At 51.1% G+C, this 25319-nt stretch overlaps 1 protein-coding gene across 4 annotated transcripts in view; it reads left to right on the top strand.

Annotated features, from left to right (window-relative positions):
• Positions 1-4440: 4440 nt before the first annotated feature.
• Positions 4441-25319, top strand: part of ccdc77 (coiled-coil domain containing 77) — a 182593-nt gene continuing 161714 nt past the window's right edge. For 2 of the 4 annotated variants that reach the window (XM_072484199.1, XM_072484197.1), the window contains exon 1: positions 5470-5797. In XM_072484199.1, coding sequence (XP_072340300.1) covers positions 5543-5797 — 255 coding nt within the window. In that variant the 5' untranslated portion in view covers positions 5470-5542. Of the gene's footprint in view, positions 4537-5469; positions 8004-25319 lie in introns of those variants that run through there. The other 2 variants (XM_072484198.1, XM_072484200.1) reach the window with 2 other exon arrangements.

Here is a 25319-nt window from a genome sequence, read left to right as displayed (position 1 = left end):
TACATTCATCCCCCACCATCTGGCCTGCAAAATCCTACCAACTGTCCTGGCTTGATGCAATTCACACCTCTTTAACCTGGGGTTACCCCATCTCTGGATCTGTAAAGATTTAATCACCTGCTAATGGTCGCATTCCTAGCATTGTTTGGCATCTTTTAATTTGTCTATATGTGTTTCTGGAACATACCTCTTCATTCACCTGAGGAAGGAGCAGCGCTCTGAAAGCTAGTGACATCGAAACAAACCTGTTGGACTTTAACCTGGTGTTGTAAGACTTCGTACTGTGCTCACCCCAGTCCAACGCCGGCATCTCCACATCATTGTTTCGTATACTCCTGGCATTGAAGTAGACACTCTTCAAACCACCTACCTGAACACTGGCCCCCTCCTGCGACGTCAAATCTGTGCTCCTGACCTCTATACTCTCATTCTCCCTTACCCTAAAACTACAATCCAGGTTCCCATGCCCCTGCTGCATTAGTTTAAACCCCTGCTGCATTAGTTTAAACCCCCCCAAAGAGCACTAACAAATCTCCCCCCCAGGATATTTGTGCCCCTCAGGTTCAGATGTAGACCATCCTGTCTGTAGAGGTCCCACCTTCCCCAGAAAGATCCCCAGTTATCCAGAAATTTGAATCCCTCCCGCCTGCACCATCCCTGTAGCCACGTGTTTCATTGCTCTCTCTCCCTATTCCTCATCTCACTATCACGTGGCACGGGCAACAACCCAGAGATAACAACTCTGTTTGTTCTAGTTCTGAGCTTCCATCCTAGCTCCCTGAAAGCCTGCCTGACATCCTTGTCCCCTCATCCCTCCCCCATCTCATCCCCCATCCCCCCCATCTCATCCCATCCCCCACCCCTCCATCTCATCCCCCATCCCCCCCACCTCAGCCCCCACCCATATCAGCCCCCACCCCCCCATCTCAGCCCCTACCCCCCCCATCTCAGCCCCCACCCCCCCATCTCAGCCCCCACCCCCCCAACTCAGCCCCCACCCCCCCATCTCAGCCCCCACCCCCCCCATCTCAGCCCCCACCCCCCCCATCTCAGCCCCCACCCCATCTCAGCCCCCACCCCACCACCATCTCAGCCCCCACCCCACCACCATCTCAGCCACCACCCCACCCCCATCTCAGCCCCCACCCCCCCATCTCAGCCCCCACCAACCCCCCCATCTCAGCCCCCACCCATCTCAGCCCCACCCATCTCAGCCCCCACCCCCACCCCCATCTCATCCCCCACCCCCATCTCATCCCACACCCCCCATCTCAGCCCCCACCCCCCCATCTCAGCCCCCACCCCCCCCACCTCAGCCCCCACCCCCATCTCAGCCCCCACCACAGCCCCCACCCCCACCCCAGCCCCCCCATTCATCCCCCCCATATCTCATTTCCCCCATATCTCATTTCCCCCCCATATCTCATTTCCCCCCTCCTCTCATTCCCCCCTCCTCTCATTTCCCCCCAATCTCATTTTCACCCCCCCATCTCAACCGTCCTACCCCCCATGTGATCCCTCCTACCCCCCATCTCATCCCTCCTACCCCCCCATCTCATCCCTCCTACCCCCCCCATCTCATCCCTCCTACCCCCCCCATATCTCATCCCTCCTACCCCCCCATATCTCATCCCTCCTACCCCCCCCATATCTCATCCCTCCTACCCCCCCCTATATCATCCCTCCTACCCCCCCATCTCATCCCTCCTACCCCCATCTCATCCCTCCTACCCCCCCAACCTCATCCTTCCTACCCTTCCCCCATCTCATCCCTCCTACCCCCCCATCTCATCCCTCCTACCCCCCCATCTCATCCCTCCTACCCCCCCATCTCATCCCTCCTACCCCCCCATCTCATCCCTCCTACCCCCCCATCTCATCCCTCCTACCCCCCCATCTCATCCCTCCTACCCCCCCATCTCATCCCTCCTACCCATCTCATCCCTCCTACCCCCCAATCTCATCCTTCCTACCCCCATCTCATCCCTCCTACCCTTCCCCCCATCTCATCCCTCCTACCCCCCCATCTCATCCCTCCTACCCATCTCATCCCTCCTACCCCCCAATCTCATCCTTCCTACCCCCATCTCATCCCTCCTACCCTTCCCCCCATCTCATCCCTCCTACCCCCCCATCTCATCCCTCCTACCCCCCCCATCTCATCCCTCCTACCCCCCCATCTCATCCCTCCTACCCCCCCCATCTCATCCCTCCTACCCCCCATCTCATCCCTCCTACCCCCCATCTCATCCCTCCTACCCCCCCATCTCATCCCTCCTACCCCCCCCATCTCATCCCTCCTACCCCCCCATCTCATCCCTCCTACCCCCCCATCTCATCCCTCCTACCCATCTCATCCCCCCATCCCCCAATCTCATCCTTCCTACCCCCATCTCATCCCTCCTACCCTTCCCCCCATCTCATCCCTCCTACCCCCCCATCTCATCCCTCCTACCCCCCCATCTCATCCCTCCTACCCCCCCCCATCTCATCCCTCCTACCCCCCCCATCTCATCCCTCCTACCCCCCCATCTCATCCCTCCTACCCCCCATCTCATCCCTCCTACCCCCCATCTCATCCCTCCTACCCCCCCATCTCATCCCTCCTACCCCCCCATCTCATCCCTCCTACCCCCCCATCTCATCCCTCCTACCCCCCCATCTCATCCCTCCTACCCCCCCATCTCATCCCTCCTACCCCCCATCTCATCCCTCCTACCCCCCCATCTCATCCCTCCTACCCCCCCATCTCATCCCTCCTACCCATCTCATCCCTCCTACCCATCTCATCCCTCCTACCCCCCAATCCCATCCCTCCTACCCCCCAATCCCATCCCTCCTACCCCCCAATCTCATCCCTCCTACCCCCCCAATCTCATCCCTCCTACCCCCCCAATCTCATCCCTCCTACCCCCCCCAATCTCATCCCTCCTACCCCCCCAATCTCATCCCTCCTACTACCCCCAATCTCATCCCTCCTACCCCCCTCCCCAATCTCATCGCTCCTACCCCCCCAAATCTCATCCCTCCTACCCCCCCCCCCCAATCTCATCCCTCCTACCCCCCCATATCTCATCCCTCCTACCCCCCCCTATCTCATCCCTCCTACCCCCCCCTATCTCATCCCTCCTACCCCCCCCATCTCATCCCTCCTACCCCCCCAATCTCATCCCTCCTACCCCCCCAATCTCATCCCTCCTACCCCCCCCCAATCTCATCCCTCCTACCCCCCCATCTCATCCCTCCTACCCCCCTATATCATCCCTCCTACCCCCCCAATCTCATCCCTCCTACCCCCCCAATCTCATCCCTCCTACCCCCCCAATCTCATCCCTCCTACCCCCCCAATCTCATCCCTCCTAACCCCCCCCCAATCTCATCCCTCCTACCCCCCCCCAATCTCATCCCTCCTACCCCCCCAATCTCATCCCTCCTACCCCCCCCAATCTCATCCCTCCTACCCCCCCCAATCTCATCCCTCCTACCCCCCCAATCTCATCCCTCCAACCCCACAATCTCATCCCACCTACCCCCCCAATCTCATTCCACCTACCCCCCCAATCTCATCCCTCCTACCACCCCCCCAATCTCATCCCTCCTACCCCCCCCAATCTCATCCCTCCTACCCCCCCCCCAATCTCATCCCTCCTACCCACCCCCCAATCTCATCCCTCCTACCCCCCCCAATCTCATCCCTCCTACCCCCCCCAATCTCATCCCTCCTACCCCCCCCAATCTCATCCCTCCTACCCCCCCCCCAATCTCATCGCTCCTACCCCCCCCCAATCTCATCCCTCCTACCCCCCCCCAATCTCATCCCTCCTACCCCCCCCCCCAATCTCATCCCTCCTACCCCCCCCCCAATCTCATCCCTCCTACCCCCCCCCCAATCTCATCCCTCCTACCCCCCCCCCAATCTCATCCCTCCTACCCCCCCCCAATCTCATCCCTCCTACCCCCCCCCCCCAATCTCATCCCTCCTACCCCCCCCCCCCAATCTCATCCCTCCTACCCCCCCCAATCTCATCCCTCCTACCCCCCCCCCCAATCTCATCCCTCCTTACCCCCCCCCCCCAATCTCATCCCTCCTTACCCCCCCCCACAATCTCATCCCTCCTTACCCCCCCCCCCAATCTCATCCCTCCTTACCCCCCCCCCCCCATCTCATCCCTCCTTACCCCCCCCCCCCAATCTCATCCCTCCTTACCCCCCCCCCCCCAATCTCATCCCTCCTTACCCCCCCCCCAATCTCATCCCTCCTTACCCCCCCCCCCAATCTCATCCCTCCTTACCCCCCCCCAATCTCATCCCTCCTTACCCCCCCCCCCCCCCCCCCCCAATCTCATCACTTCCCTCGTCTCCGCCCCTCCCCTTCACTGTATTTCCCTCCCCCTCCCGCCTGACAGCAGCGGTACCTGATTGGTTGGTTCCGGTCCTGAGCACCCAATGGTTGATTTGCGCGCGGAGGAAGCGCGAGGAGCAGTTGTTGTTGTTGTAATTTACCCGGATGGAGAGAGAGAGAGCGCCGCAGAGCCGGTGAGAGACACCCCCCCCACCCCACTCTCTACCCTCCCCCCCCCCCCCCCCACACTCTCTACCCTCCCCCCCCCCCACACTCTCTACCCTCCCCCCCCCCCCCCCCCCCCACACTCTCTTACCCCCCCCCCACACTCTCTCTACCCCCCCCCCCACACTCTCTCTACCCCCCCACTCTCTCTCTACCCCCACTCTCTCTACCCCCCCCACACTCTCTCTACCCCCCCCACACTCTCTCTACCCCCCCACTCTCTCTCTACCCCCACTCTCTCTACCCCCCCCACACTCTCTCTACCCCCCCCCACACTCTCTCTACCCCCCCCCCCACACTCTCTCTACCCCCCCACACTCTCTCTACCCCCCCCACACTCTCTCTACCCCCCCCCCACACTCTCTCTACCCCCCCCCCCCCACACTCTCTCTACCCCCCCCCCCACACTCTCTCTACCCCCCCCCCACACTCTCTCTACCCCCCCCACACTCTCTCTACCCCCCCCCCCACTCTCTCTACCCCCCCCCACACTCTCTCTACCCCCCCCCACACTCTCTCTACCCCCCCCCACACTCTCTCTACCCCCCCACTCTCTCTCTACCCCCACTCTCTCTACCCCCCCCCACACTCTCTCTACCCCCTCCACACTCTCTCTACCCCCCCCCACACTCTCTCTACCCCCCCCCACACTCTCTCTACCCCCCCACACTCTCTCTACCCCCCCCACACTCTCTCTACCCCCCCCCACACTCTCTCTACCCCCCCACACTCTCTCTACCCCCCCCCCACACTCTCTCTACCCCCCCCCACACTCTCTCTACCCCCCCCCACACTCTCTCTACCCCCCCCCACACTCTCTCTACCCCCCCCCCACACTCTCTCTACCCCCCCACACTCTCTCTACCCCCCCCCACACTCTCTCTACCCCCCCCCTACTCTCTACCCCCCCCACTCTCCCCAGTTCAAGGGTAATTAGGAATAGGCAATAAGTGCTGGCCCTGCCAAAAAACACTGATGACCAATACGGGAAATGCTTTCTTTCTGCAATGTAGGTCAACAATGGGCCGTCACTCATCTCGCTCCGCCAAACGACAGGATCTCCGAACTGATGATTCTCCACTCATTCCATCTGTTAATGAACGTTTGGCTTTTCTTCGTCCTTCCCGGGAGCTTCTGGAGTATTATCGTAAAAAGATTGCAGAGTTTGATGAGGAACATGAGACACTCTTAAAAAGACTGGAAAACTACAAGGCGACATATGAAGAGCAGGTGGGTCTTGACAAGCACGGTGAAACGGTGGAAGTCACAAATCATTCACCTTTGGCACTGTGAGTTGGAGCAGTATTGGAAGTCCTGTAAAGGGATCATATGGACTTGAAACGTTAATTCTGTTTCTCCACAGATGCTGCCAGATCTGCTGAGCTTACCCAGTATTTTGTGTTTTATATTGGAAGGAGTCAATGTTTAATTTCAAGAAGTGATCAAAATTGCCAAATATTCTGTGTTCATCCATGAAACCAGAGTGACAAGATTCTAAAGCACCTTCCAGTACACAATTCCTTGTGTGCACTCTGTCTGACTCCCAGGTCCCAGAATGCTATCTTGTTTGTCTGAAATGGTGATTAATTTGTGTGCCTATAGTTCTCAACTCGACCCCCTCAATTTGTTTCCAACCAATAACTTGCACGGCGTTATCACCGTGCTAAATGGGATATACTTCGCCCAGATATAGCAACTGAAGACTGGATATCTATGAGGTGCTGTAGACCATCAGCAGCGGTAAAATTGTATTCAGCCACAATCTGTCACCTCATGGGCTGACATAGCCCCCACTCTACCATTGCCACTAAGCCAGGGGATTAACCCTGGTTCAACGAAGAGTGCAGGAGAGCCTGCCAGGAGCAACACCAGGCATACCGAAAAAGTGAGTGTCAACTTGGTGAAGCTACAATGCAAACAGCACAAGCAGCAAGTAATAGAGCAAAGCAAGTCCACAACCAACAAATCAGATCTAAGTTGTGCAGTCCTACCACATCCAGTTGTAAATGGTGGTGGACACTGGAGGAGGAGGCTCCACAAATATTCCCACCCTCAATGATCCAGGCGCCCAGCACATCAGTGCAAAGAACAAGGCTGAAGCATTAGCAACAATCTTCAGCAAAAGTGGCGAGTGGCTGATCAATCTCAGCCCTCCTTCAGAGTCCCCAGCATCACAGGTGTCCGTCATCAGCTAATTCGATACACCCCACCTGACAGCAAGAGACACCGAAGGCACTGGACACTGCAAAGGCTTTGGACTCTGACAATATTCCGGCAATAGTACTGAAGACTTGTGCTCTAGAACTTGCCGTGCCATGAGCCAAACTGTTCCAGTACAGCTCCAACACTATCATCTACTTGGCAATGTGGAAAATTGCCCCGGTGTTTCCGGTACACAAGAAACACGACAAATCCAACCCAGTCAATTACAACCCATCAGTCAATTTCATAGAATCATAGAATTTACAATGCAGATGGAGGCCATTTGGCCCATCTTGTCTGCACTGGCCCTTGGAAAGATCATCCTACCTAAGCGCATATCCCCACCCTGTCCCAGTAACCCCACCTAACCTTTTTTTGGACGCTAAGGGCAATTTAGCATGGCCAATCCACCGAACCTGCACATCTTTGGACTGTGGGAGGAAACCAGAGCACCCGGAGGAAACCCACGCAGACACGGGGAGAACGTGCAGACTCCACACAGACAGTGACCCAAGCCGGGAATCGAACCTGGGACCCTGGAGCTGTGAAGCAAATGTTCTAACCACATCAGTAAAGCGGTGGAAGGGTTTACCAACAGCACCATCAAGCAGCAATTAGTTAGTAATAAACTGCTCATGGAAACTCAGTTTGAGTTCCGCCAGGGTCACTCTCAGCTCTTGGCCTCATTGCAACTTTGGTTCAAATATGGGCAAAGGAGTTGAATGCCAGAGGTGAGGGGAGAGTGACTGCCCTTGACATCAAGGCTGCATTTGACGGAATATGGCATGAAGGAACCCTCGCTAAACTGGAAGAGGATCAGGGGGAAAACTCTCCGCTGTTGGAGTCATACCTGGCACAAAGGCTGTGATTGGATGTTAATCACTTCCGCTCCAGGACATACTGCAGGAGTTCCTCAGGGTCGTGTCCTAGGCCCAGCCATCTTTAGCTGCTTCATCAATGATCTTGCTTCCAACATAGGTCAGAAATGGGGATGTTCGCTGATGTTCAGCACCATTCATGACTAATATACTGAGCAGTCCATGTCCAAATGCAATATTACCTGGCTGTTAAGTGGCAAGTAACATTGCCGCCACACGAGAGAGGCAGTGACTATCTCCAACAAGAAAGCATCTAATCATCACCCGTTGGGGGTCACCATTGACTAGTAACTTAACTGGACTGGCCAGAGAGATACTGTAGCAACTGGAACAGGTCAAAGGCTAAGAATTTTACAGTTGAGTATCTGGCCCCCCCCCCCCCCCCACTAAGTCTGTCCCCCATGTCCGAGGCGCATGTCAGGAGTGTAATGGAATATTCCTCACTTGCCTGGATGAGTGAAACTTAACACCTTCCAGGATGAAGCCTGTTTGTTTGCTCCCCATTCCACAAGCATTCACTCTCCACTGACACACAGTGGCAGCAGTGCACCATCTACAGCACAGCAGGAGCTCACCTTCGTTTCTCACCTGTATTAGACCGTCCAAAATGCATTACCTCACATTTGCCCAGATTAAACTCTATCTGCCATATCTCCACCCATCCGATCTATATCCTGCTGTATCCTCTGACAGTCCTCATTGCTATCTGCAATTCCACCAACTTTTGGGTCGTCTGCAAACTTAATGTAAATATGTACTGCAAAGGTCCCAGCACTGATCCATGTGGAACACCACTAGTCACAGCCCTCTTTCTTCCCCCCCCCCTCCCCCACACCTTACTCCAGTTTACCAGCCAGCATTGCGTTTGTTAGCGGGAAGGCCCGTACCAGAGCCCCCTCCCCACAACGAAAAAACACACTAGCTCCAAAGCTCCCCCACACCCACCTCTTCCAAACTCCCAACACCCCACATCCAAACAAACCCCAACCAATCATCAATCCTAACCGTCCTTCCCAAACCACCGCAGAAATATCGATTACACAAAAGAATTAACCATAACATCCAAAAAGGGAAAGAGCAACTTTAGTGAAAAATCCAGTCAAAAACCTTCAAGGCCCAAATTCAGTCCAGTCCCAAGGCTTCTGCCTTCATGAATGCCTCCACCGCTGACTAAAAGTAGTAGTCCCTGCCATTGTGTGTGACCCTCAGTCTCGCCAGGTAGACCACACAAAACCACATTTTGGATTTATATAACGCTGCCTCAGCTCGACAAAGGTCGCCCGTATCTTCGCCAGTTCCATTGTCAGATCCTGGTTATACGTATACCGTTGCCGTCCACTACACCTCCAGCTTCTGCTTCACCAACCTCAGCAACTTTTCTTTCACTTGAAAATTGTGAAAGCAGATTCTAGTCAGTTCATTCGTTCTTGGTTTCAGCTGAAGACCACGGTGGGCCCTGTCCAATTCATACTAGGAGGGATCGTCCCCCTCACCCATCAACTTTGTCAGTATGTCGGCGATGTATCGTAGGCCTCCAACTCCATCCCTTCAGACACACCCAGGATCCTCAGATTCTGCCTTTGTGACCTGTTCTTCAGGTCTTCAACTTTGGCTCACAGCCCTCTGGTGATCTCTGCTACCTTCTGCAGCCCATCGCTATGAACTGGCTGCTATGCTGCGACAATGCCTCCTCCACCCTCTTAAGTTTCTCTCCTTGCTCCTGCACTGCCGTCAAAGTCTTCGCCAATCCCCTCGCATCGGGAAAAGGGTATCACCAACCCACTCCTTAAGCGAGATCATCATCTCTGTCCGCTTTGAGAGCAGCCACTCAAACTTCCAGGCCACCACTTCAGCCACATGATGGCGTACCCCACCCGATAGGCTCTCTCCCGCCATCTTTACTCCCTCTGAACACCTCATCACGCTTGACCGCGGGGTTTTGCTCACTTCCTTTTTCCCTGGGTTCGTTTTTCCTGTTTCTGACATTCTATAAATGCCTCCCACCTTCCCACAGCTTCTTACCAAAGAACTTCCCCAAAAGCTGGATGTAAAGAGCCTAAAAAGACTACTCTGGCAGGAGCCACCAAACATACGACTTCCACCTACAAGCTGCACCCAGAAGTCTCCTCACCCCCGCCCATTCATAAATGTTGACTTACTTTCCCTGCTCCTTAAATTTGGAGTGTTCCAATTGTCATGCGAGAGTGCCTTTAAGAACTGGATGTTTAAGTAATGTACCTTTAAGAAAACAGTGATGTCATAGAGTGAGTGGAGCTCAGCTCAGTTCAGCCATTTTGCAGGTTTGGTTTTGCAGTTTAAAAGTGCCTGGCTGTTTTGCTGTGAGCTGATTAAAAGGAGAAAGCCAGTTTGAGACAGCAGCTTGAGAAGTTCTGGTTTGCTGTGAGTTGCTTGAAGGGAGAAAGCCAGTTTTGAAAAGAGCTGGTGTGTGTCTGTGTTTTGCAGTGAGCTGGATCTCTCACATGAAAGACTATCTCTGGATAATTTGGGTGATTTAAACATGATCGTGAAGCCTTTAACCTGATGTGATTTTGTTTAAAGGTGTTAAGTCTCTTGGAAGTTTGAAGGAACATTTTCAGGAATTATTTACTGTTTCAATATTTTCAGAGTTATCTTTGAAGTGAGGGGTGTTCAGAGATCCAATGTTTATTTAAGATGTTAAGTTGAGTTCATGGAATAAACAGTGTTTTGTGCTTAAAAACCCACCTTCCATAGTTGTAATACCACACCTAGGGAAAAAGCCGTGTTCTAGGAAAAGCAACAAATCCATTAAAGGGAGAGGTTGGTTGAACTCCATCATACATTTTGGGGTTTTGAAAAAGCCTCCCCCATAACACAATTGTCTACCAATATCTGCCGCAGCAAAACCGAGATAAGGTAAAATAAAGCGGCTTTATTTATTCTTATATGCACACATACAAATATGAGGAGGGGTTTCACAATGCCCACCCTTTTTACTGTCACACAATAAACACGGGCTAAGAAAAAAAGAAAGAGGGTCCAGTGCACAGCCACCACAAGACTCGAGGGATTTATTGTGTTCAGAGTCTGGAATCAGAAGTCTACTGGGAGGCTCCTTCCAAGGCTACCAGGGACACAAATGAGAGGGGTCCGGAGGGTCCAGGTGGGTTAGGCTTTTTATAATGTATGTGGCCCCCACAAGCTGTCAGCAAGGCTAGTTTGAACAAAGAACAATACAACACCGGAACAGGCCCTTCGGCCCTCCAAGCCTGCGCTGATCACGTCTCCTATCTAGACCAACCGCCGGTGTCTTTCTATACCCCATCTGTTCATGTGCCTATCTAGATAAGTCTTAAAGGTCGCTAACGTATCTGCCTCAGCCACCTCACTTGGCAGTGCATTCCAGACCTCACTTGGCAGTGCATTCCATCACCCTCTGTGTTAAAAAAAAAAAAAAAAAACGTACCCCGCACATGTCCACTGAACCTGTCCCACCTCACCTTGAACTTGTGCCCCCTTGTAATTGTCATTTCCACCCTGGGAAAAAGCCTCTAACTGTTCACCCTATCTATACCCCGAACAATTTTATAAACTTCTGTCAGGTCGCCCTTCAGCCTCCGTCTCTCTAAGGAGAACAACCCCAGTTTATTCAATCTCTCCTAAAGGGGATTAGTGTTCCAGATGGGTTTTTACGACAATCGACAATGGTTTCATGGTCATCGTTAGACTTTTAATTCCAGATTTTTATTGAGTTCAATGCCGTGATGGGTTCCTGGAGTATTACCCTGGGTCTCTGGATTAACCCACGCAGTAACAACACCAGCACACCACTGCCTCCTCAAACCTTTGAAAAAAAGGCTACAACGTGTTTGGGTAAAGAAGGCCTTGTGGCAGCATGTTTGTGCCAGCATTTATTACCCTTGAGGGGCAGTTAAGAGTCAACCACATTGCTGTGGGTCTGGAGTCACATGTAGGCCAGACCAGATAAGAACGGCAGATTTCCTTCCTTGAAGGACATTAGTAAACTAGATGGGTTTTTACGACAATCGACAATGGTTTCATGGTCACCATTAGACTTTTTGAATTGAGGATTTTTATTGAATTCAAATTTCACCATTTGCAGTGGCAGAATTTGAACCTGGATCCCCAGAGAACTCTGGGTCTCGGATTACTAGTCCAGTGACAATATCCCTATGCCACCACCTCCCACAGCAATTGGTGTCGACGGCAGCTGCACTGAATCCTTGTCGCCAGTGTTAAGATCCGAGGTAAGCAGCAACGTAAGCCATATATAACATAGAACGTACAGTGCAGAAGGAGGCCATTCGGCCCATAGGGTCTGCACCGACCCACTTAAGCCCTCACTTCCACCCTATCCCCGTAACCCAATAACCCCTCCTAACCCCTTTGGACACTAAGGGCAATTTATCATGGCCAATCCACCTAACCTGCACGTCTTTGGACTGTGGGAGGAAACCGGAGCACTCGGAGGAAACCCACGCAGACATGGGGAGAACGTGCAGACTCCGCACAGACAGTGACTCAGCGGGGAATCAAACCTGGGGCCCTGGCACTGTGAAGCCACAGTGCTAGCCACTGTGCTACCGTGCTGCCAATGTTAGAGCACAGAGGTTTATTGTTACTTGTAATCAAACCACCACCGCTCCCTGGGAGGTATACTAGAGTGGCAGCACTTGTCTGACATTAGTCGACACACCTCCAACCTCATATGATCCGGGATTCGTCCGCTGACTCTCCAGGATACCGATGCAAGGTTAGCAACCTACACGGGAGTTTCTCGCGATTGCGGGCACACCATCGTATATATAGCAGCAGGTCAGCCAATTTACCACTGGTCATGGGGTGTGACTGGCGCCGTCCACACCTTCACTTACTGGTTAGAGGGTTTACCAAATGCATGCAAATAGCCCCAAGGGATAATAATCTTTCTTCGTGTCACAAGTCGGCTTATGTTTACACTGCAATGAAGTTACTGTGAAAATCCCCCAGTCGCCACACTCCGGCACCTGTTCAGGTACACAGGGATCATTCAGAATGTGCAATTCTAGAAAATGTGAAAAAGGAGGAGAATAAAAAGATAATTAAGAAAAAAAAGAATGCCCAATTCACCTAACATGCATGTCTTTCGGGCTTTTTGGCCAGATTCCCAATTGGGAAGGTTTGGGAACCATCCGGTGGGTGGTGGGTGGTGGGGGTTGGGGGGGGGGGAGCCCAAATAACCGTGGACCCTATGCCTTGCTATTTCCGCACCTGCCCTGAACCCCGCGCCCCAAGGTAGATGTGTTGGATCGCTTGGAGGACCTGGCGATCGTAAGACCAGGACAATTTCCGAGTGGGCGGTGCCAGTCGTACCGGTACTGAAGCCCGACGGTCGGTGCATCTCTGCAGGGATTATAAAATGGCAGTAAACCGGGTATGGCGCTTGGGCCGTTATCCAGACCCCAGGGTTAAGGATGTGTATACCAAGCTCAGCTGTGGACTTGCATTCACCAAGCTAGATATGAGCCATTGTCAAGAAGTTTCGCCACCATCAGAATTCACCTGGGAATCTGAGTATACCTGGCTGCCATTTGGGGTCTTCTCGGCATGTACAATATTTCAGAGGATCATGGAGAACATATTGTGGCAGTCTACTTCGGCGACAGATTGAAAACCGGTTCGTCCGTCCAGGTGCACCTCTGCAACGTGGCAGAAGTGCTACAACACAGGTGGCTGCCGTTGAGAGAAGTGCGTCTTCAACCGAGGTGGTGGACCGCCATGGTCTGCACCCCATGGGTGAAGAAGGTCCAGGCCATCTGCCAAGACTTGGCGCCAGGAGGACCAATGGAACTTCTGGCTTTTCTGTCGCTGGTCAAGTATTCGGGAAAGTTTCTTCCGGGATTAGCCACGCCATTGGCTTCATTCTATAAACGACTAACGCATGGACAACTCTGGGCATGTGGCACCGAGCAGCTTTCCTCTTCAAGACTGCTTACTGATTTTGACCTTCCACTGACCTGCGACGCATCCCCTTACGGCATTGGGGCCTGGTCGCCCACATAATGGAAGATGGTTCCGAGCGACCTATTTGCATCTGAGAAAATGTCCGATACGGAGAAACGGATGTGCACGTGAAGGAAGAAGAACCCATACGTCAACGAGCACTACTTCACCATCCTGATGGCCATAAGTCCCTTCTGGGACCTTTCAAGGAGGGCCGTGCGATTCCTCCCATAGCCTCCATTCGCGTTCAGCGCTGGGTGCTATTACTGGCAGTGTATGATTACGCCCTGGAACACTGCTCTGGGGCCCACCTACCTCACGCAGACACTTTGAGCCCCAACCAACTAAGCCACCTAATCCTGCAACCACTGATTAGGTAATCGCTACCTCATTGTCTCACCACCGGTCACGGCATCTCACATCCGCAGCCAGGTTCAGACCCAGCCACAGCTCTCCTGCGTCAGGCACAGGATAGAGTACGGGGCCAACACCGGGCTATGCCCGAGGACCTGAAGGCTTACATGGGGAAGATGCAAGAACGGAGCATCGAAGATTGTGTGCTCTGATCGAGCACCTGTGTGGTGGTCCTCGAACGTGAACGTGCAGAGCTCTTGCTAGACATCCATAATAGTCACCCGGGAGTGTCTAAAATGCTCGCTCAGAGCTACGTCTGGTGGCCCAGCAGACGTGGATATTGCACGAGTAGCCCAGCGATTTGCCCCCCCCCCCCCATGTCAGGTGCATTAACGATTATTCCCCCCCACCCAGCACTCCAGCCGTGGGAATAGCCTGGACGGAAGACCTTGGGCCCGGGTTCATATTATATTTGCGGGCCCTTTCTAGGGGGGCAGTGGATGCAGGCGATGACTGCCCTGGCCACCATGAAAAATCTACCCCAGATTTTCAGTACGTATGGAATACCTGAGGTACTGGTGTCTGATAATGGCGAGGAGTTTGCAGCATTCAACTCCGCAAATGGGACCCAACGCATGAGGACTGCTCCCTACCACCCAGCTTCGAACGGACTTGCCGAAAGAGTAGCCCAAACATTTAAGTTGGGCACAAAGAGGCTGACTGGGATACTTGCCTGGTGTGTTTTTTATATCGTACCACACGGGTGTCGCATCAGCAGAGCTCTTAATGGGCTGTCGCCTCTGCACCCGCCTGAGCATCGACATCCCTGATCTGGGGGCGGAGGGTCCGACAGGACCACTCCGAGATTAACGGCGGTCACCGTCCGCAGGCCCGCATGGTGACTGGGTGCACGTCTGGAACTTTGGTGCTGGGGTCCCAGGTGTCACCTTGGCAACTACTGCCCAGTATCCTCCAAGGTCCGGGCTCGAGGGCGGGAATTCAATCGCCATGAGGATCATTTTCGGAGGTGCGAGCCCCCCCCCCCCCCCCCCCCCCCCCCCCCCCCCCCCACTGAAGCTCGGATTCAGTGACTGAAATGGACACGCTGCTGCTGCACGAGGAACCTGCGCTGGCTGCGGCACCGACAACATGAGACTGAGGAAGGAGCTCTGCTCCGAAAGCTAGTGATTTGAAACAAACCTGTTGGACTTGAACTTACTCAAGGCAGAGTAAGGCAGATTTCTGATCGAGTGTGTCTCCGTTTATGGGGCTTGACATCAAAATGGAGGCGACCACAACCAGATAAATGATACAACATTTATCTTCAAGCAGGCTTGAAGGGCTGAATGGTCTAATAATCATAATCTTTATTGTCACAAGTAGGCTTACATTAACATTGCAATGAAGTTACTGTGAAAAGCCCCTAGTCGCCACACTCCGGCGCCTGTTCAGGTGCACAGAGGGAGAATTCAGAATGTCCAAATTATCTAACAGCACCTCTTTTGAGACTTGTGGGAGGAAACCGGAGCAGCTGGAGGAACCCCACGCAGACATAGAACATATAGAACATAGAAAATACAGCACAGAACAGGCCCTTCGGCCCACGATGTTGTGCCGAACCTTTGTCCTAGATTAATCATAGATTATCATTGAATTTACAGTGCAGAAGGAGGCCATTCAGCCCTTTGAGTCTGCACCGGCTCCTGGAAAGAGCACCCTACCCAAACTCAACACCTCCACCCAACACCAAGGGCAATTTTGGACATTAAGGGCAATTTATCATTGGCCAATTCACCTAACCTGCACATCTTTGGACTGTGGGAGCAAACCGGAGCACCCGGAGGAAACCCACGCAGACACGGGGAGGACGTGCAGACTCCGCACAGACAGTGACCCAAGCCGGAATCGAACCTGGGACCCTGGAGCTGTGAAGCAATTGTTCTATCCACAATGCTACCGTACTGCCCTTAAGAACAAATAAATCTACACTATATCATTTTACCATAATCCATGTACCTATCCAATAGCTGCTTGAAGGTCCCTAATGTTTTCGACTCAACTACTTCCACAGGCAGTGCATTCCATGCCCCCACTACTCTCTGGGTAAAGAAGCTACCTCTGATATCCCTCCTATACCTTTCACCTTTAAATTTATGTCCCCTTGTAATGGTTTGTTCCACCCGGGGGAAAAAGTCTCTGACTGTCTACTCTATCTATTCCCCTGATCATCTTATAAACCTCTATCAAGTCGCCCCTCATCCTTCTCCGTTCTAATGAGAAAAGACCTAGCACCCTCAACCTTTCCTCGTAAGACCTACTCTCCATTCCAGGCAACATCCTGGTAAATCTTCTTTGCACCTTTTCCAAAGCTTCCACATCCTTCCTAAAATTAGGCGACCAGAACTGTACACAGTACTCCAAATGTGGCCTTACCAAAGTTTTGTACAGCTGCATCATCACCTCACGGCTCTTAAATTCAATCCCTCTGTTAATGAACGCGAGCACACCATAGGCCTTCTTCACAGCTCTATCCACTTGAGTGGCAACTTTCAAAGATGTATGAACATAGACCCCAAGATCTCTCTGCTCCTCCACATTGCCAAGAACTCTACCGTTAACCCTGTATTCTGCATTCATATTTGTCCTTCCAAAATGGACAACCTCACACTTTTCAGGGTTAAACTCCATCTGCCACTTCTCAGCCCAGCTCTGCATCCTATCTATGTCTCTTTGCAGCCGACAACAGCCCTCCTTACTATCCACAACTCCACCAATCTTCGTATCGTCTGCAAATTTACTGACCCACCCTTCAACTCCCTCATCCAAGTCATTAATGAAAATCACAAACAGCAGAGGACCCAGAACTGATCCCTGCGGTACGCCACTGGTAACTGGGATCCAGGCTGAATGTTTACCATCCACCACCACTCTCTGACTTCTATTGGTTAGCCAGTTCGTTATCCAACTGGCCAAATTTCCCACTATCCCATGCCTCCTTACTTTCTGCATAAGCCTACCATGGGGAACCTTATAAAATGCCTTACTAAAATCCATGTACACTACATCCACTGCTTTACCTTCATCCACATGCTTGGTCACCTCCTCAAAGAATTCAATAAGACTTGCAAGGCAAGACCTACCCCTCACAAATCCGTGCTGACTATCCCTAATCAAGCAGTGTCTTTCCAGATGCTCAGAAATCCTATCCTTCAGTACCCTTTCCATTACTTTGCCTACCACCGAAGTAAGACTAACTGGCCTGTAATTCCCAGGGTTATCCCTCGTCCCTTTTTTGAACAGGGGCATGACATTCGCCACTCTCCAATCCCCTGGTACCACCCCTGTTGACAGTGAGGATGAAAAGATCATTGCCAACGGCTCTGCAATTTCATCTCTTGCTTCCCATAGAATCCTTGGATCTCTCCCGTCAGGCCCAGGGGACTTGTCTATGCTCAAGTTTTTCAAAATGCCCAACACATCTTCCTTCCTAACAAGTATTTCCTCGAGCTTACCAATCTGTTTCACACTGTCCTCTCCAACAATATCGCCCCTCTCATTTGTAAATACAGAAGAAAAGTACTCGTTCAAGACCTCTCCTATCTCTTCAGACTCAATACACAATCTCCCGCTACTGTCCTTGATCGGACCTACCCTCGCTCTAGTCATTCTCATATTTCTCACATGTGTAAAAGGCCTTGGGGTTTTCCTTGATCCTACCTGCCAAAGATTGTTCATGCCCTCTCTTAGCTCTCCTAATCCCTTTCTTCAGTTCCCTCCTGGCTATCTTGTATCCCTCCAATGCCCTGTCTGAACCTTGTTTCCTCAGCCTTACATAAGTCTCCTTTTTCCTCTTAACAAGACATTCAACCTCTCTTGTCAACCATGGTTCCCTCACTCGACCATCTCTTCCCTGCCTGACAGGGACATACATATCAAGGACACGTAGCACCTGTTCCTTGAACAAGTTCCACATTTCACTTGTGTCCTTCCCTGCCAGCCTATGTTCCCAACTTATGCACTTCAATTCTTGTCTGACAACATCGTATTTACCCTTCCCCCAATTGTAAACCTTGCCCTGTTGCACGTACCTATCCCTCTCCATCACTAAAGTGAAAGTCACAGAATTGTGGTCACTATCTCCAAAATGCTCCCCCACTAACAAATCTATCACTTGCCCTGGTTCATTACCCAGTACTAAATCCAATATTGCCCCTCCTCTGGTTGGACAATCTACATACTGTGTTAGAAAAGCTTCCTGGACACACTGCACAAACACCACCCCATCCAAACTATTTGATCTAAAGAGTTTCCACTCAATATTTGCGAAGTTAAAGTCGCCCATGACTACTACCCTATGACTTCTGCACCTTTCCAAAATCTGTTTCCCAATCTGTTCCTCCACATCTCTGCTACTATTGGGGAGCCTATAGAAAACTCCTAACAAGGTGACTGCTCCTTTCCTATTTCTGACTTCAACCCATACTACCTCAATAGGGTGATACTCCTCGAACTGCCTTTCTGCAGCTGTTATACTATCTCTAATTAATAATGCCACCCCCCCACCTCTTTTACCACCCTCCCTAATCTTATTGAAACATCTATAACCAGGGACCTCCAACAACCATTTCTGCCCCACTTCTATCCAAGTTTCCGTGATGGCCACCACATCGTAGTCCCAAGTACCGATCCATGCCTTAAGTTCACCCACCTTATTCCTGATGTTTCTTGCGTTGAAGTATACACACTTCAACCCATCTCCGTGCCTGCAAGTACTCTCCTTTGTCAGTGTTCTCTTCCCCACTGCCTCATTACACGCTTTGGCGTCCTGAATATCGGCTACCTTAGTTGCTGGACTACAAATCCGGTTCCCATTCCCCTGCCAAATTAGTTTAAACCCTCCCGAAGAGTACTAGAAAACCTCCCTCCCAGGATATTGGTGCCCCTCTGGTTCAGATGCAACCCGTCCTGCTTGTACAGGTCCCACCTTCCCCAGAATGTGCTCCAATTATCCAAATACCTGAAGCCCTCCCTCCTCCACCATTCCTGCAGCCACATGTTCAGCTGCACTCTCTCCCTATTCCTAGCCTCGCTATCACGTGGCACCGGCAACAAACCAGAGATGACAACTCTGTCTGTCCTGGCTTTAAACTTCCAGCCTAACTCCCTAAACTTGTTTATTACCTCCACACCCCTTTTCCTACCTATGTCGTTGGTACCAATGTGCACCACGACTTCTGGCTGCTCCCCCTCCCCCTTAAGGATCCTGAAGACACGATCCGAGACATCCCTGGCCCTGGCACCCGGGAGGCAACATACCTTCCGGGAGTCTCACTCGCGACCACAGAATCTCCTATCTATTCCCCTAACCATTGAATCTCCTACAACTATTGCTTTTGTATTCTCCCCCCTTCCCTTCTGAGCCCCAGAGCCAGACTCAGTGCCAGAGACCTGACCTCTAGGGCCTTCCCCAGGTAGGTCATCCCCCCCCCCCCCCCCCCCCCCCCAAACAGCATCCAAAACGGTATACTTGTTTTGAAGGGGGAACGGCCACGAGGGATCCCTGCACTGTCTGCCTGTTTGTTTTTTTCCCCCTGACTGTAACCCAGCTATTCTTGTCCTGTACCTTGGGTGTGGTTACCTCCTTGTAACTCTTCTCAATCACCCCCTCTGCCTCCCGGATGATCCGAAGTTCATCCAGCTTCAGCTCCAGTTCCCTAACACGGTCTTTGAGGAGCTGACGTTGGGTGCACTTCCCGCAGGTATAGTCAGTGGGGACACCAGTGGTATCCCTCACCACCCACATCCTACAGGAGGAGCATGCAACTGGCCTAGCCTCCATCCCCTCTTACCTTACAGAATATAGCTGCCGTGTGGACTAACTAGATCTCCGCCCTCCGACTCTGCTCCCAGTCAGCTACACTTTCTGTAAACTCCTGGCTCTCTTCGCACTCTTTGCGGAAATGTCGGAAACAAAATGAAATGAGCGCCTTACTCCCTCCTCACCTAACTCCCTCTGTCACCAAACTCTTACTATAGCACTCAAAAAGCACCAAATTCAGCACGGAGATTGTGCAGACTCTGCACAGTCAGTGACCCGAGCGGGAATCGGACTTAGGACCCTGGAGCTGTGAAGCAATAGTGCTAACCACTGTGCTACCATGCCGCCTATAATCTACTCCCAAATCCTATATTCCTAATTATACATGTTAGTCCAGTTTGTTGCACAGCTGTAGCAAAATATCCCAGCACTCTTGTTATGAAGGCTGACATGCTATTAGCATTTTTTTGGTTTTCCTTTTGACTTGGTAACAATAATCATAGCATGTTTGATCTTTGGGTACAGACTGCTTTGCAGCCCACAGTTTCTAACTTTTCGCCATTTAAATAATACTCTGATTTTAAAAAAGATTTGACACACAGTGTCAAATTCATCTGTTTCAGTTTCACCCGCTCACTTAATTTATCAATATCTCTTTATAAGTTGGTGCGCCCATCCACAGTACAACCAGTCATCATCAAACTCTGTTACCTGGCACTCAATTGTCTTATCCATGCTATCAATTCAGTTCATAGTTGAGAGATGACACATTTCTTGTGGGATACTACAGATCACATCCTTCCAATTTGGGTACATAACCATTCACCCAATTTCCTTGTCTTCCACTGCCTAACCAATCTCCGAAGTGGGTCAATAATTCCCTTTCAAATGCATGAGCTTTAATTTTCGCTAACAGTCTCTGATCAAATGTCTTCTGAAGTCCTATAGAAAACGTAATCCAACGACGTATTGCCTGTCTATTACCGTAATAGAACATAGAACAATACAGCGCCGTACAGGCCCTTCGGCCCACGATGTTGCACCGAAACAAAAGCCATCTAACCTACACTATACCATTATCATCCATATGTTTATCCAATAAACTTTTAAATGCCCTCAACGTTGGCGAGTTCACTACTGTAGCAGGTAGGGCATTCCACGGCCTCACTACTCTTTGCGTAAAGAACCTACCCCTGACCTCTGTCCTATATCTATTACCCCTCAGTTTAAGGCTATGTCCCCTCGTGCTAGCCATTTCCATCCGCGGGAGAAGGCTCTCACTGCCCACCCTATCTAACCCTCTGATCATTTTGTATGCCTCTATTAAGTCTCCTCTTAACCTTCTTCTCTCCAACGAAAACAACCTCAAGTCCATCAGCCTTTCCTCATAAGATTTTCCCTCCATACCAGGCAACATCCTGGTAAATCTCCTCTGCACCCGCTCCAAAGCCTCCACGTCCTTCCTATAATGTGGTGACCAGAACTGTACGCAATACTCCAAATGCGGCCGTACCAGAGTTCTGTACAGCTGCAACATGACCTCCTGACTCCGGAACTCAATCCCTCTACCAATAAAGGCCAACACTCCATAGGCCTTCTTCACCACCCTATCAACCTGGGTGGCAACTTTCAGGGATCTATGTACATGGACACCTAGATCCCTCTGCTCGTCCACACTTTCAAGAACTTTTCCATTAGCCAAATATTCCACATTCCTGTTTTTCCTTCCAAAGTGAATCACCTCACACTTCTCCACATTAAACTCCATTTGCCACCTCTCAGCCCAGCTCTGCAGCTTATCTATATCCCTCTGTAACCTGCTACTTCCTTCCACACTATCGACAACACCACCGACTTTAGTATCGTCTGCAAATTTACTCACCCACCCTTCTGCGCCTTCCTCTAGGTTATTGATAAAAATGACAAACTGCAACGGCCCCAGAACAGATCCTTGTGGTACTCCACTTGTGACAGAACTCCATTCTGAACATTTCCCATCAACCACCACCCTCTTATATCCTCAAAGTCAAGTAAGCTTGTTAGACTTGACCCACCCTTTACAAATCCAAGTAGCTCTCATCAGCTTGAATTTCTGCTAAGTGATCAATCAGCCTTTCCTTAATTATAGAAATGCAAAGCATAGGAAAAGAGAGCATGACGCATCATATCATGCTGGTTGAAGCTGAATCCCATTTTCTGGCTATTTATAGTCTACAGAACCTTTTTGAGTGCATATTCAAGCACAGTATTTATAATTATACTGTTTTATTTGATAAGTTATTTAACATAAAATGATTTAGGAAAGTACAGTATCATGTTTTTTTTCTGATAAATTTCTTCAGGACCCAACTACAGGAAACCTCGCTTAAAGTTGTTGATTGGTTTCTGGTAATGTGGAATGATGTTATGCAAAGTAGCCTGTCTCAGGCTTATAGCCCCCTCTCAAGATTGCCTGCTCTCCATCTTAGCCAAGATGCCACTCTCTCAGGCTCAAGATGGGAGGTACATGGGGTATCAAGGTGGCTGGCAACATTACCGTGAAACAGCAGCAACGCAATGAGAATTCAACATTCTAATTGGAAGTGACATTAAAGCAACACGACATTGCACAGAACAACATTAAGCAAGATATTCCTGTACTCTTTCACATCAGGTGTAATGGGAAAATCTAATTCAGTGACATTGTTTCACTTAAACTCACATTTTTCCGGAACACAACTACAACATTAAGTGAAAACTTACTGAATTTTTGCAAGGTTTCTGCTTCTACCATAAGTACCAGAACCCCACCACCCACCGGGTGAACAAATCTTTATCTTTTTTTTTTAAATAATATTTTATTGAAAATTTTTGGTCAACCAACACAGTACATTGTGCATCCTTTACACAACATTGTAACAATACAGATAATAATGACCTTTTTAAATTTAAACAAAAACAACAACAAATAAATAAATATTAAATAACAAAAAATAAAAACTAGCCCTAATTGGCAACTGCCTTGTCTCAGGCCACACACCACCACCCCCATCCCCCCCCCCATCCCCCCCCCCCCCCCCCCCCCCAAGTCCTGGGCCGCTGCTGCTGCCTTCTTTGTTCTCCCCTATCTATCTTTCCGCGAGATATTCGACGAACGGTTGCCACCGCCTAGTAAACCCTTGAGCCGACCCCCTTAGGACGAACTTAATCCGCTCTAACTTTATGAACCCCGCCATATCATTTATCCAGGTCTCCACCCCCGGGGGCTTGGCTTCTTTCCACATTAGCAATATTCTGCGCCGGGCTACTAGGGACGCAAAGGCCAAAACATCGGCCTCTTTCGCCTCCTGCACTCCCGGCTCTTGTGCAACCCCAAATATAGCCAACCCCCAGCTTGGTTCGACCCGGACTCCTACTACTTTCGAAAGCACCTTTGTCACCCCCATCCAAAACCCCTGTAGTGCCGGGCATGACCAAAACATATGGGTATGATTCGCTGGGCTTCTCGAGCACCTCGCACACCTATCCTCCACCCCAAAAAATTTACTGAGCCGTGTTCCAGTCATATGTGCCCTGTGTAATACCTTAAACTGAATCAGGCTTAGCCTGGCGCACGAGGACGACGAGTTTACCCTGTTTAGGGCATCTGCCCACATCCCCTCCTCAATCTCCTCCCCTAGCTCTTCTTCCCATTTCCCTTTTAGTTCGTCCATCATAGTCTCCCCTTCGTCTCTCATTTCCCTATATATATCCGACACCTTACCGTCCCCCACCCATTTCTTTGAGATGACTCTGTCCTGCACCTCTTGTGTCGGGAGCTGCGGGAATTCCCTCACCTGTTGCCTCGCAAAAGCCCTCAATTGCATGTACCTGAATGCATTCCCTTGGGGCAACCCATATTTCTCGGTCAGCGCTCCCAGACTCGCAAACTTCCCATCCACAAATAGATCTTTCAATTGCGTTATACCTGCTCTTTGCCACATTCCATATCCCCCATCCATTCCCCCCGGGGCAAACCTATGGTTGTTTCTTATTGGGGACCCCCCCAGTGCTCCGGTCTTTCCCCTATGTCGTCTCCACTGTCCCCAAATCTTCAGTGTAGCTACCACCACCGGACTCGTGGTATAGTTCCTTGGTGAGAACGGCAATGGGGCTGTCACCATAGCCTGCAGGCTGGTCCCCTACAGGACGCCCTCTCTAATCTCTTCCACGCCGCTCCTTCCTCCTCCTCCCATCCACTTACTCACCATTGAAATATTAGCGGCCCAATAATACTCACTTAGGCTCGGTAGTGCCAGCCCCCCCCTATCCCTACTACGCTGTAAGAATCCCTTCCTCACTCTCGGAGTCTTCCCGGCCCAAACAAAACCCATGATACTCTTTTCTATCCTTTTGAAAAAAGCCTTCGTGATCACCACCGGGAGACACTGAAACACAAAGAGGAATCTCGGGAGGACCACCATCTTAACTGCCTGCACCCTCCCTGCCATTGACAATGCTACCATATCCCATCTCTTGAAATCTTCCTCCATCTGTTCCACCAACCGCGTCAAATTTAGCCTGTGCAATGTGCCCCAATTCTTAGCTATCTGGATCCCCAGGTAACGAAAGTCTCTTGTTACCTTCCTCAACGGTAGGTCTTCTATTTCTCTACTCTGCTCCCCTGGATGCACCACAAACAGCTCACTCTTCCCCATGTTCAATTTATACCCTGAAAAATCCCCAAACTCCCCAAGTATCCGCATTATTTCTGGCATCCCCTCCGCTGGATCCGCCACATATAGTAGCAGATCATCCGCATATAAAGATACCCGGTGTTCTTCTCCTCCCCTAAGTATTCCCCTCCATCCCTTGGAACCTCTCAGCGCTATCGCCAGGGGCTCAATCGCCAGTGCAAACAGTAATGGGGACAGAGGACATCCCTGCCTTGTCCCTCTATGGAGCCGAAAATATGCCGATCCCCGTCCATTCGTGACCACACTCGCCACTGGGGCCCTATACAACAGCTGCACCCATCTAACATACCCCTCTCCGAACCCAAATCTCCTCAACACCTCCCACAGATAATCCCACTCCACTCTATCAAATGCTTTCTCGGCATCCATCGCCACTACTATCTCCGTTTCACCCTCTGGTGGGGCCATCATCATTACCCCTAACAACCTCCGTATGTTCGTGTTCAGCTGTCTCCCCTTCACAAACCCAGTTTGGTCCTCATGAACCACCCCCGGGACACATTCCTCTATTCTCATTGCCATTACCTTGGCCAAGACCTTGGCATCTACATTGAGGAGGGAGATTGGTCTGTCGGACCCGCATTGTAGCGGATCCTTTTCCTTCTTTAAAAGAAGCGATATCGTTGCTTCTGACATAGTCGGGGGCAGTTGTCCCCTTTCCTTTGCCTCGTTAAAGGTCCTCGTCAGTAGCGGGGCGAGCAAGTCCAAATATTTTCTGTAAAATTCAACTGGGAATCCGTCCGGTCCCGGGGCCTTTCCCGTCTGCATGTTCCTAATTCCTTTCACCACTTCTTCTACCGTGA

The sequence above is a fragment of the Scyliorhinus torazame genome, chromosome 19, assembly GCF_047496885.1.
Source record: "Scyliorhinus torazame isolate Kashiwa2021f chromosome 19, sScyTor2.1, whole genome shotgun sequence".
Taxonomy (NCBI): Eukaryota; Metazoa; Chordata; class Chondrichthyes; order Carcharhiniformes; family Scyliorhinidae; genus Scyliorhinus; species Scyliorhinus torazame.
This window is presented reverse-complemented; position numbering and strand designations above follow the sequence as displayed.